Source organism: Nannospalax galili, unplaced genomic scaffold, assembly GCF_000622305.1.
Source record: "Nannospalax galili isolate Female #2095 unplaced genomic scaffold, S.galili_v1.0 scaffold117, whole genome shotgun sequence".
NCBI classification, from domain to species: Eukaryota; Metazoa; Chordata; class Mammalia; order Rodentia; family Spalacidae; genus Nannospalax; species Nannospalax galili.
In genome coordinates, this window is record NW_008341422.1 from 1,061,475 (window position 1) to 1,075,463 (window position 13,989).

The 13,989-nt window shown below is 42.7% G+C and overlaps 1 protein-coding gene across 1 annotated transcript in view; it reads right to left on the minus strand.

Annotated features, from left to right (window-relative positions):
• Myo1e (myosin IE) overlaps positions 1–13,989 on the minus strand; it is a 242,198-nt gene that overhangs the window by 135,465 nt on the left and 92,744 nt on the right. Inside the window, exons 2-3 of the mRNA XM_008836873.3 lie at positions 13,408–13,551; positions 2,470–2,559 (exon numbers count right to left, since the gene is read on the minus strand). Of these exons, the coding sequence (XP_008835095.1) occupies positions 2,470–2,559; positions 13,408–13,551 (234 nt within the window). The remainder of the gene's footprint in view (positions 1–2,469; positions 2,560–13,407; positions 13,552–13,989) is intronic.

Consider the following 13,989-nt stretch of genomic DNA (forward strand, 5'->3'; position numbering starts at 1 on the left):
TCAGATGGTTTTCTTTTAGCCCTGCTCACAGGGGCAGGATAATGTTTAATGCCGCTTTGAAAAATAGGCAGAAGATGGTAAGGAGGAAGAGAGGATGCAGAGTGGAAGGAGATGGAGTGGAAAGGATGCTGTGGGTAGTGGAGGGGAAGGAGAGGACAAGCCTCTCTCACTAAGGCCCAAAGCTGCATACCTCCCAATAACCATGTAGCCAAGGATGACCTTGAACTTCTGATCCTCTCTCTTGCCTCTACTACTCTAGTGCTGGGATTACAGGCATACATCACCATACCTGCTTTATTCAGTGTCCATGATGGAATCCAGGGCTTCGTGCATGCTAGGCAAGCTCTCTACCAACTGAGCTATAGCCCCAGCTCCCTAACTCCATACTTTGAACTTGATCCATCTACAGTCACCAAGTCTCTACCCTGTGAAGTACAGAGTAGACTATCCTCTGATTCTCCCATTCCTGGAGACCCTGAAAGTCATTAAGACTCGAGCTGAACTCCTAGCTCAGTAGATTACTCAGTAGATTCCTCCGCTTCCCCTCTGTGAAATGGGGGTAGACAGTGTGATACAGTATGCATCCAGGGATGTTTTATTATTGTTGCAAACACACATAACACATGATACTCAGTAAAAACCAACTTTATAGTACTGTTAACATTAGCAATAAAAATATTTTAAAAAAATTCCCTGACAGTTCTATGCAGAGAACTCTTGGAAAGATGAATAAGCTAAAAGGGACTGGTATGCAGGAACTCTTTTCAGAGAACTAGAAAGAAACCAGGGGTGGGAGGTGTTCAGTTCTTCACCCTGGAACCTTGGCTGTTGCCAGGGTGCCGGGCCTGCTCCTTGCTTGCTACCCTAGAATCTGTGAACTGGGGCGCCAGGGCAGGCGCAGAACTCTGCTGGCAGTGCTTTCTTTGTGTTGGCCTCCCATAAAGGCAGCATTATCAAAGGTCTTTCTCAGGGCAGCCTCCTTGGGCTCCGGCTACCAGCACCATTCATCTGGCAACAATGGGGTACGGGCTTGCTCTGAGTAAACTGCCTTCCATTTAGACTCATGATTTGTTTGGGCTCGCTTTTGTTTGTCTCCCAGGGCAGAATTAATGAGCACTTCCTCTGCTTCCTGTGCAGTGAAGAAGGATGAGAAGGAAGAGGAAAGGAGGGAGATGCTGAGAACTGGAGGCCAAGGGAGGGATGAACTGCAGAACCGGGCATGTTAAGAAGGTTTGCTGTTCTTACTTTTAGCCCACAAATGAAATGACTCTAGAGATGGATTTGATGAGAGAACAGAGTCACATTAATAACTGAAGCAATGAAAGATACATATTTCATTTTCAAGTCCCAGACACAGCTTAACACAGATACTAATTCTTAAAGTTCCCATGACCATACTTTTTCTTTTTTAAAAAATATTTTATTTCTTATTTTCATTTTATGTGTATGAGTGTATTGACTGCATGTACGTGAGTGCACCCGTGTTGTGCAATGCCTCGGAGGTCAGAAGAGGGCATTGTATTCCCCTGGAGCTGGAGTTAACGATGGTCCGTAGCCACCATGTGGGTGCTGGAAATCAAACCCGGGTCCTTTGCAAGAGTAGTGAGTGCTCTTAACTGCTGAGCCATTTCTCCAGCAACCCCCTTCTTTTTTTACCCATTACTGCTTCTTTAAAAATGTGTGGGGCTGGAGAGATGGCTCAACAGTTAAGAGCATTGGCTGCTCTTATAGAGGACCCAGGTTTAGTTCCCAGCACCCACATAGCAGCTAACAACTATTGGTAACTCCAGTTCCAGAGGTTCAATGCCCTCTTCCAGCCTCTGAGGAAACTGCGCCACATAGGTGCATGTACATACATGCAGGCAAAACATTCAAATACATAAAGTAAATAAAATAAATGTGTGTGTATGAGTTCATGCGTATGTGCGCATGTGTGTTGGTATGTGAGCATTCGTGTGCACGCCAGGGGACAATCACTGGTGTTACTCAGGGAAGCTGTCCATCTCCTATGAGATAGGATCTCTCACTAGGTTGGAGATAACCAATTAGGTTAGACTGCCTGGCCAGCACGCCTCAGGGGTCCTCCCGTCTGCATTCCCCCCAGTGCTGGGATTGTAAGGACGCACCACAATGCCCAGCATTTTCACATGTGCCACAAGCAAATTACCACATTTTAATACTTATAACTTTGCAGCATATATGAAGCCAGAAGATTGCCCCAAAACTCAGGGTACTGTATTCAATTAACTAAATTTATGTGTAAATAAGGTTCACATATTAGATAGCCCTATGTTCCTTTGAGCTACAAGCTAAAGAGCATCTGATTAAAAAATAAAACGTCACTTACTTGAGCTTCCCCCAGTGAATAATTCATAAGAAAATGCAAATATATTATCAACTTCAAGAAAAACTATTTATGTATTGCAGAACCCTAAATATGACAAGTGGTTCCTACGGTACAGAACTTACCGCTCCTTGGTACATTTCAATTTCTTTTTCCCCAAAATACGGCATATGCTTGAAAGGGTTGACGGAGATTAACACGGATCCTATATATGTCTGAATTTAAACCTGGTTAAGGTCTAGTGTTCACTTTTGTAGAACATGTTTTTCAAATTTCATAAACAGATGTTACGGAGAATCTAATGAGCAGCCAAATGAAAGCTCACCTGCATGTTCTGTAAACGACAACAAAGACAATTATTCACTAGCTCCAGGTTTATTCTTCCTCAGGAAAAGTAAGGAAGCTCATTATCATGGTGCTACAAAGCCATATACACAAAGCCCCTTCTTTTCAGATCTACAACATGCAGAGCCAGGAACAAACAGAACGGAAACATCCAAGGCTAGACCAGGGCAGTTGGCATCCCCCTCCTGAAAGGAGATGTATTGTCTCCCTTAGAATGTTCATATTTCTGAGGTAGACTACCCATACACTTGTGTACTCATTTAATAGAGGGATCTGAATAGTCTGGCTCTGCACAAGCTTGGGGGTGCTGAGAGGTACCAACGAGGTCATGTTCCAGGAAGAAAATCACAATCCACGTAGATGAGGTTCAGAGGAGAAATGAATTACTGCTATGCATAATTATTATTATTGCAGGTAGGGGTGGGGTGGATGGGAGTGCAGGTGTGTGTGTGTGTGTGTGTGTGTGTGTGTGTGTGTGTGAGAGAGAGAGAGAGAGAGAGAGAGAGAGAGAGAGAAGTGCAAGGTGTATGTGTGTTGTGCATTCCTATGCTTGTGTGAGGCTGTGTGAGCGCACGCACATGAGGAGCACCAGAGGAGGACATTGGGTGTCTTGTTCAATCACTGTCTACCTTATTCCCTTGAGGCAGGGTCTCTAAATGAACCTGAATAGAGCTGAGCTGGCAGCCAGCAAGCCCCAGCCACCCTCCTATCTCTGCCCTGAACACAACTGATATCACAGGCCTGGGCATCCACACCCAGCGTCTCACAAGATGTTAGGGGATTTGAACTTGGGTCCCTATACTTGCTCAACAAGTGCTCTCTCTCTCTATCACTGGGCCATCTCCCTAATCCAATTCTACACATTTTAATGCATCGTAGAAAGTGGAATGCTAGTAGAGTGCAACAAACAAACAAAACGAAAACAAAAAGCCTTCCCTCATTCAACAATCAACTCATTTGTTTTGGGTGCTTATGATATGGCCAATACTGTTTTAGATGCTGAGACACTAACAGTAAACAAAAGAAAACAAACTCTTCATTGTCACTCTCGGAGAGGGAAAATGAAGAAACTTTCTTTCTCTCCCCAAACTGGATTTCTGTTATTTTTCTTGTTTTTAAGGCGGCGTTTCTTGCTATTTGCTTAGGTTGGTCTCTAACTCCTGGGTTCATGTGATCCTTCTGACTCAGCCTCCCGAATTCTGGGACTATAGATATGCAATGCCATGCCCCACTCAAAATTATTCTTCAAAAATATTTTTATTATTTTATTTTGTATGAGTGTTTTGCCTGCACATATGTATGCACACCATATGCATACAATGCCTGCAGCAGCCAGAAGAAGGTTTCTGATGCCCTGGAACTGAAGTTACAGGAAGTTGTTAGCCGCCATGTGGGTGATAGGACCCAAACACAGGTCTCTGCAAGAGCAACCAGTGCTCTTAACCAGTGAGCTGTCTCTCCAGCTCCTCAAAGTTATTCTTTTAATCACTAAATTAAAAATACCCCTAGGTTATAAAATCATTAAAACTAATCACCTAATAAAGTTTATTTACAAATAAGTCATTAAAATTAAACTTATTAAAACATACTAACAAATAAATAGTTTTAAATAGTATAAAACATAAAATTGTGAGATTTCCTCCCAGAGAACCATTTTTATAATAGGAGCTGTGTGTCAAAAAGAGCAGCCCACAAGCAGGTGACTCGGCTTGCCTGGGTTCCCAAGCCTGTTCCACTCTCACCTCAGGCAAGTCACATCTCTTAGACATGGCTAATGGATGATGCAGATGAACTAGGACCCACTCAATGGCCCTGCTGTGGGGTAGATGAAATAGTCAATGTACAATGCTCACTTAGATGCTGGTCCCTCACCTCACAGTCTCTAGACACAGGTTTCATTATATGTTAATATTTCTGGAATCATGATGCGTGTTACAATTGTGGCTTCTTAGCTTGTATGAGATGTGGCATTATTAATATGCAACACAAGTAAGTGTGGATGGAATGTATAATTTAAAGACACACACACACACACGCACACATACACACACACAGTGAAGAATGACTTGGTGGCTTTTTTTACTTATTTGTCACTGAGAAAGACCTTCCAAGTTTAAAAGGTGAGGATAAATTGGTATTAAAGATGGTAATGAAGTGTTTTTTTAAACAATTATTTAATTTTAATTATTTAGCAGATAAAAGACACAGTAACCAAGACTTTGTAAATGGTGACAAAACTAACAGAACACAGGCACATAATATATACATTTAATCCACATACCTGATAACAATCCTATTACTGTTGTTAGGTAAGCACTTGATGACTGAGCTATAGCCCCAGTCCATAGTCCTGTTTCTATTGTTAATACTGTGCTGCTATGAGAACGTGGACAAAAATTTAAAATTTAAAACCTGCTCAAAGACACAGCCAATAAGTGGCAGAGCTACTTTTCCAATCCAGGCAGGCTGATTCCATAGTCTAAATAAAGAAGACACAAGGGGCTGGGGGTGTAGCTTGGTTGGTAGAGTGCCTCCTTGTAGTACATAAACCAGGTGTGGTGGTACATGCCTGTAATCTCAGGACTTCAGAAGTGGAGGTAGGAGAATCAGAAGTTTGAGGTCAGCTACATCAAGAGTTCAAGGCCAGCCTAGGCTATAGACCTTGTGGAGGTGGGGATGGGGGAGAGGCATGAGTGACACCTTTCTCTAACTAGCAAGCACTGTCATTGCTATTAGCTGAGTTGTCAGATTTAGTAAATAAAAATACAGAATACCTCATTAAATTTGAACACTGGGTAAACAACGAATAATGTCTAAATTATAAGTACGTCCATAGTAATATTTGGGACACACTTATGTTGAAATGTTGCTTGCTTAGCTGGACACAGCTGGGCACTCTGTTTTATCTATGAGCCTTAAATTAACAATGCAAGGGGCTCATGCAGGGTGGAGAATGTATTGCCTGCATGTGTGTAAGTGTACCCATGCGTGCAATGCCCATGGGATTCAGAAGAGGGTGTTGGATCCCCTGGAACTGGAGTTACAGAGGGTTGGTAGCTGCCATGTGGGTGCTGGGAATTGAACCCAGGTCCTCTGCAAGAGCAGCCAGTGCTCCTAACAGCTGAGCTATCTCTCCAGCCCCTAGAATCCTTCCTACATGGTAAGGACCCAATCAAAATTGAACAAATAAGTTCTGCCTCTCATTTGGGATCTCATGCTCAACAGATGTAACAATTCTTAGGGTGCTTAAATCATCCTCTCCAGGTGCATTCATCTCTGTGTGAAAACAACCTTGGAAGACAGGGTCCTTCCATGGAGGAGCGTGCCACTTCCCTTAGCTGTAAAGAGAATACTGTCAATGCCACCTTAAATAGTGGGAATAGTGTCAACTGATCACTGCACACAGATGGAAATAAAGAATGCCCTGAGGATGTGAGATGTGAGCCAAAGTCTCCAGGCCCCCCCACCCCCCACTCATCCAGCTCTTGGCTACCCAATAAATATGAACTCGGGTTCATATGAGCTGCAAACATAATCAACATTTTTAGACTATTATTAATATGCTCTATTAAGAGATAGCTCATGAATTCTTGATTTTTCACTGAGTAGATTATATTAATTCTGGTAACAGTATGGTTTAAGAGACATTCAGAGGAAAGGGGGGAGAAAAAAAAACCCTATTTTGGAAGATTCTAGACCAATGCTGAGCCAATGGCTCAGGAGAGAATGAGAGGGAATCATCACTGCCCCCTTAAATTTCCCATCAGGGTCTTCAAGGGCATCATTATTTCGGAAGGTGGATGAAGAATAAAGTCTGGTTTGAAATGAGCGATGTGTCTTGATTCTATGCTGAGTACCTGTGAGCTTACCTATATCAGGACTGACAGGATTTTAGAATTAGAAGAAACAAACACATTTTAGTTATTTCAGGCTAGACACTGACTTAATGGTTTATCTAAACAATTTTGCCTTTTCTCCCTGGTTGGATCTGAAGAGACCTCAGTTAATATCCAGAGAACCTAGGGGCTCCAGTCGAGGAGGAACTCCAGGTAAGGCCTACAATACTCCCTCTCACTCCTACTACATAATTCAGGTGTGCCTCTGGGAGGTGGGTCAGGATCATTGTCTCCACCCACATTAATTTTCAGCTTAAGGTTAATTTTCAAAATGAAAGTAGATATGCAGCCATGATAACAAAAAGCAGGAGGGAGGGGCATCTCACTCAATAGCCCGAGAGTCAGAAGGGACATGCTAGATCTTTAACTGACTGGTTCCCAGATGTTTGTACATGTATCTATGAATGTTCATTAACCTGCAGCTTGAATGAAAAAAAAAGAATACATTGAATTTTTCATAAAGCTCATGAGCCAGCGAGACGGCTCAGAAGGTCAAGGTACTTCCCACGAAACTTGATGATCTGAGTTTGATCCCTAGAACCCATGTAAAGGTGGAAGGAGAGAACTGACTTCTGATCTCTGTCTGTACATTCCTCACATCACCACAATAATAATAATAAAGTAAAAATATAAAATGGGGCTGGAGAGATGGCTCAGCAGTTAAGAACACTGGTTGTTCTTGCAGAAGACCCGGGTTCAAATCCCAGCACCCACATCGCAGCTAACAACTGTCCTTAACTCCAGTTCCAGACAGCCTCTTCTGTCCTCCGCGGGCATTGTATGACATGGGTGCACTTATATACATGCAGGCAATACACGCATACACATAAAATAAAAATAATAAATAATAAATACTTTTAAAAAATATATGTACAAAGCTCAATTCATTCCATATAAAAGACTATTCTTTGGTTTTACACTATTTTCTTCTGACACATCTAGTGTTAAAATAGACTTTTTTCTGGCATGCAGTTGTACACTTTTGTATATTTGGTTTATTTTTAACAGATTCATTTTTATTTACATGTGTCTGAGCTTGTGCAGGTACCCAAGGAGGCCAGAAGTAAGTGCCAGGTCTCCCTGGACTTGGAGTTACAGGTGTTGTGAGCCACCCAAAGTGGGTGCTAGGACCCAAACTTAGGTCTTCTGGAAGAGCAGCAAGTGCTCTTAAATGCTGAGCCCTCTCTGTAACTTATTCATTTATTCTGAGACAGGGTCTCATGTAGCTTTGGCTGGACTCAAACTTAATATGTAGCCAAGAATGATCTTTAAGTCCTTATCATCCTGCCTCTACCTCCTGGGATTATGGGTGTGCATCACCACATTCAGTTTATTTGGTGTTGGGACTGAACCCAGGGCTTCATGCATGCTGGGTAGGCACTGACCAACTAAGTGGCATGCCCAGCCCGCCAAATCTTTCCTGAATGGTCTTATTAGGCAAAGCTAAGCGCACTGTAATAGTATATTCCCCCAAACACCCTACAGGGACGGGCCAACCTCCCTGCTTTTATCACGGGGAAAGTGAAGGACGGCGAGGTCACCACCTAAAGTCGTGTATCCGGAGAAGGCGTGAGCCAGAACTCAAGTCCTTGGCTCCAGTGACCAGACCAATGTCTCACCCAGCACACTGTCCCCTCTGCAAGAACTGGTTGCTGCGGGCCAAGCCCCACTCTGAATGACTGCATATGCTTCCTCAAGCTCCCATCATTCTGGCAGGACAGTCTGAACTCCTCAATAAAGGATTTAAAATGCCAAACACGTTTAAGTGTAGTCTTTGAGGAAAAACAAGCTTGGAGACAGCTGGATCGGACCAGTATGAAGTACTCTGCATGGGAATTACTTTCATCAGCCAAAAGGCTGGAACTGATGTCTGGCCAAGGGTGGTGGAGAGTGCTGCAATGTGTTCCTCCTTTTTAAACTTAATTAGTTTTTCCTTCATATATTTTAGAAAGTAATTGTAAGGAATGTGGCAACTGTCTTGGTGAGTTCGACAAGGGGACGGTAAACTCAGCTTTCCCTGCCTCAAGATAAACAGCTCAAAAACACAGGGCTTTATTGGTCAGACAATGCCAGTGTTTTCTAAGTGGATTTTCTTTTTCCTAATGGAGAACGAAGGAGTTGTGCATTTAGTCTACATGCATTAGCAATCGATTGCTCTAAATGCTGACCTTTGATACAAAACAGTGTGCTAGTATGAAGGGTAGAGAGGAAAAAAGAGCAATTATGTATAAATGTCTCTTTTGCCTTAACAAACACAGAAGAAACAAAGAAAACCCAACAGGATGCTATGCCATGTATTATGCTGAGACTGAAGTGCTACAGGAGGCTGTGATCACTTATCAGAGGAAAAGATGGGGAGGCAGACACTAAGTCGTATCTTAGAAGCTTTTGTCAGCACCACCAGGCCTCCTTCAAGCCAAAAGTGACCCTCCCGCCCTGCTGCTACTAGAAAGCACATTAATTCAGAACTTCCCATATACCAAGAGGGTAGAGAAGTCTAAACATAAAGTCGTTCGTGGTTAGTAACTCATTTCCTTGGGAGAAGGCACATTAGTCAGTTATTGACCCAAAGGGCTTCATTGCCTCCCCCCCCCAAGTGAGTCATTTAAAAACCCTGCTGCCTGAATTTAAAAAGTCTTGACAGTCAACAGATTTCCAGCGAACACTCAATACAATGCGTTTAGTGCCAAGAATTGTACAGGGCAGCAAAAAAAATACATGATGAGGGCTGATGTATTCTTCTTCAAAGTAAACAGCAAGAAAGTGCATGTGTGTATGTGTATGTGTGTGGGAGAGAAAGCCATGTGCTAAGAGATCACGGGAACTCAACCCTAGCCGGTGTGATTTGCAGTGATTTGTGTCACTTGCATCTCATAAGTCATGTTAAATGACCATGTATGACTTGAAAGGGCTTGTGCAATTTGTTCTTGCTATATAGTCATGGTGTCTGTTTGCAAAGAGCTTCTGGGGTCTTCTAAGTAAACAGTCCTCCCAGAGTAAGGCTGTCTGAGTTGAAGATGGACTGATTGTGGGCAATGACTGCCATTAATTATCATTTTTCATCCAGCTTATTAAAAACAAAATTTCTAAGAGGCTGGGAGATGGCTCAGTGGGTAAGAATCACTGCTGTGAAAGCAAGAAGACCCAAGTTCAAATCCCCAGCACACATGTAAAATCCAGGCATGGTTGCACAAGCCTGTAACCCTAGTGTTGGGGAAATGGAGATGGATGGATCCTGAGAGCTCCGTGGCCAACCAGTCTAGCCAAAACAATAAGCTCCAGATTCCGTGAGAGACTCTGTCTTAAAAAATGACATACAGAGGCTAGAGAGAGAGTGCAGCAGTTAAAAACACTTACTGTTCTTGCAGACAACCCAGGTTCAGGTCCTAGCAGCCATCAGGTAGCTCACAACCATCTGTAATTGTATTCCTGGGAATCTGACACCCTCTTTTGGCCTCTTCAGGCACTGCACACATGTGGTACATATACATACATGCAGGGCCAGGTACACCCAAATGGCAGCTAACAACTACCCCTACCTCCAGTATCAGGAGATTTGACACCCTCTTTTGGCCTCTGCAGGTATTTCACATACAGATGAACTTACATACATGCAGACAAAACACTCATTCACATAAAAATAAAAATTAATAAATAACAAAAAATAAGGTGAAGAGTGGAAGAGGAAGACACCAAATGTCCTCCTCTGGCCTCTATATGCATGCTCATGAGTATATACACCATCACGAACAAGTTTGCATAGGAAAAACAGACATGCACGCCAAACAAGCAAATAGGCAAACAACAATAACACACACAAAAAAAACCCTACATTTTTGTGTAAATAATGCAAAAACCAAGCCTACATTCGAAAGCTTTTTTTTCTTGGTCTTTTTGAAGCAGGGTCTCTCTGTAGCCCAGCTGTCCTGGAACTCACTTTGTAGACCAGGCTGGCCTTGAACTCACAGAGATCCACCGCCTCTGCCTCCCAAGTGCTGGGACTACAGGCATGCGCCACCATGCCCGGCTCCATTCCAAAGCTTTTGATCTGCCACTTAAAACAGTGGCTAGGGCTTGGATGTAGATCAGTTGGTAGAGTGCTTGCCTAGCATGCACAAAACCCTGGGTTCAATCCCCAGCACTGCATGAAGCAGGTGTGATGAACACACATAAACCCAGGTGGAGGCAGGATCAGAAGTTCAAGGGCATCCTTGGATATACAGTAAGTTTGAGGTCAATGTTGGCAATATGAAACCCTTTCTCTATATATTAAGACAGTTTCTATGGTGGAATCTATTTGAATCTATAGTAAGCAACTACACAATTAAATTTTTGGAAAATAATTCAGAACTATGAGAAGAACCATGTCTCTGCTCTCATCTGAGCTATAACATAATCAATGCTTGTTGTATACACATCTGAGTTACAACATAACTAACGCTTGCTGTGTACACATCTGAGTTACAACATAACTAACACTTGCTGTGTACAAATCTGAGTTATAGCATAACTAATGCTTACTGTGTACACATTGAGCTCATTACTTCATTTCACTAACAAAAGCCTCATTTGGGAGATTTAGTTATTGCTCCCTTTTTATAGACAAGGATGCTGAGACACAGATCACACTGCTTATGAAGGTCACCAGATCCATGCCAAGTCACCTCTAGAGCTACATCTCATATCCAGCTCCTCTCAACCTTATCTGCCAGGCTTAGAGAGATGACTCAGAGGTTAAAAGTACTTGCTGCTCTTGTAGAGGACCAAAGTTCAGCTCCTAGCACCCACATTGGCAGCTCACAATCACTTATAACTCCAGTTCTAGGGGATTTGATGCCCTCTTCTGGCCTCTGCAGGCACTGTAATCACATGATGCATGCACTCACAGACAGACATGCATACAAATACTTTTTTTCAATCTAAAAAAAGGTGATCCTAATCTTATCTGCCAGTTTCAGTATATCATGGTGTCTGTCATACACATGAAAATTTTTTGATGGTGATAAATCCAGATAAGCAAATTTTACTTTGTTTGAGTAGTTGAGATGAAAAAAGTAAAAGTATGTACAGATGTTTTCATATTAAAGGAAAATTAAAGGAAACTGAGCAGGTATATGGTGTGAGGGTCACTAAGTTGGCTCTGTAAATAGAAAGTAATTACTTTAGCATGGGTCAGATGCTCTGTTTCAACTACTTAGTTTGGCTACTCTACTACAAAAGTGGCATAATCAGTCATCTAAGGAGTACACTTGTGTCCAGGGAAGTGTCATGTACAGAAATGGTGGTGGGCGCGATTTGTCTGCAAGCTTCAGGCTATTGCTGATCAAGAAGTTGTGACTGTAAGTTAACAATAATGTAATATTGTAGTGTACAGTATATTGGTAAATTGTCATGTGCTGTTTGAGCTCACTGAGAAGCTGGGTCTAGCAGTAGAGTTGCTTGTCTCCCCACTTCAAGACCTAAGCATGTTTATGTCAAGTGTCCTCCAAAATTCCCAGGCCTGGGTCAGGCTAGTCTCCTGCCTCTGTAGTGGGGAGAAGGAGGCTGTAAACAACAGAGAGTGTTAAAAACACCACGCCCTTGAGGACAGCTAGAAGGAAAACTATTTCCAATGGAGGTTACTATTATTTATAGTACTGTTTATCTCGTGATATAAAAAAATGCCTGCAGTGGGGGCCAGGAGCCAGAGGTTCAGTCTTGGGAAGATCATCAATGGAGAGAAAATCTCAATCAGGAACTCTGACTGCCTAAAATTCCCCAGTCAGTTTCTGCTGGATGTTTGTAAGTACCCATTTGATGTTGGCTATCTACTGCTATTTGATCTTTTGCTTAGAAATCTCACCCAAATGGTATGTGCACAGACAGACACACAAGATACATATAAATAAAAATAATAAATCTAAAAAGAAAAACAAAGGTGTTCCTAATCCGATCTGCCAGTTTAGTGGCACCATCTTCACAGAGCTGTCCCAAACAAAATTCCTGAATCTTGCAGGAATTCACTCAGATACCACAGTTCCTTATTTACCATGAAGTCAACACACAGTTCCATCAAACTTTTACCCTGCTTTAATTTCTGATGTTTATAGTTATTATTTATGTGTGCATGTATGTGTACGGGTGCATCTGTACCACTGTGCATATGCAAAGGTCAGAGGACAACTTATGGAGTCAGTTCTTTCCTTGCACAGTGGGGGTTTCCAGAAACAAACCCAGGTTGTTCAGCTTGGTGGCAAACATCTTTACCAAGCACCTTCACCATCTCACCGGCCCCATCCTGTATTATTATAAAATGGCATGTGGAGAGCTAAAATTAAAACAGGAAGAACAACTTGGGAATACCAGGTATTTTCAATAGCTGATCATCCCTTCTCCGGTTTCCTTTAGTAAATATAAAGATTCAGAAAGTCTGGGGAAATTGCTTTTCCATGAGGCGATCTTAAACCTTTGAAGTCTGGACCAAAGCATCTCTACTGCCACCAGGATATGCTTCAGCTAGGTCTGCAGACCAGGACTTTCTCTGGAAACAGCAGAGGTCTTAGACACCACATGTGGGCTGCTGTAGCTCAAAGGCGCTACAGTAACAGAGCTGTATCTTGACCTCACAAAATGCCAGGAAAGTGCTTTAGCTCCATCTCTGCCCTTTGTACAACCTAAACCAAGCGAGTAGAAAAGTGCGGCTCCCTGGTTCTGAAAGGGAAAACACTGAGAGCGGTTTTATCAGCTCAGACTTTCAGGAGGCCTGAACACAGGGCAGAGAGCTAGGTTCTACTGTGAAAACTGTCACATCCCGGGGTGTGCAAAGCACCGGATAAAGGATACAAAGATATAGTCGTCCATGTATCTCTTCTTGAGGTTCTCCACGATTGAGCTCTCTGTGATCTTCGAGAGCAGCACCATGTCATCCACGCCACTGTGCTTGACATTGTGACTCTGCCAGTGGTACCGGTAGGCTCCTTTGCTTCCCTGCGGACAAAACACGACAGATGAGAATAGTTCATATTCTCTTGGTTGCTTAAAAAAAATCATAAATAAATTTTAAAAACTGCTAATTTCTCAACTACTCCCTAAATGAAATGCAGCAGAAAGGGCACAGGTGAAGCCTTTGTCATTGTAACCTGGGCTCAAGTTCCAGCCTTGCCACCTACAGGTACGTGGGGAAGTCACCCAGGTCTGATGCAGAAGCATTTGTTTGTTTGTTTGTTTGTTTGTTTGTTTATGATTGGGTCTCACATAGCTCAGGCTGGTCTCAAACTCACTATGTAGCCAAGGATGATCTGGAGCTTCTAATCCTCCTGCCTCTACTTCTTGGGTGTTGAGATTACAGGTATGCACCACCATGCCTCGGTTATTGAGCTAGGACTTGAACCCAGGGCTTCAAACAGGTAAGCACTCTACCAACTG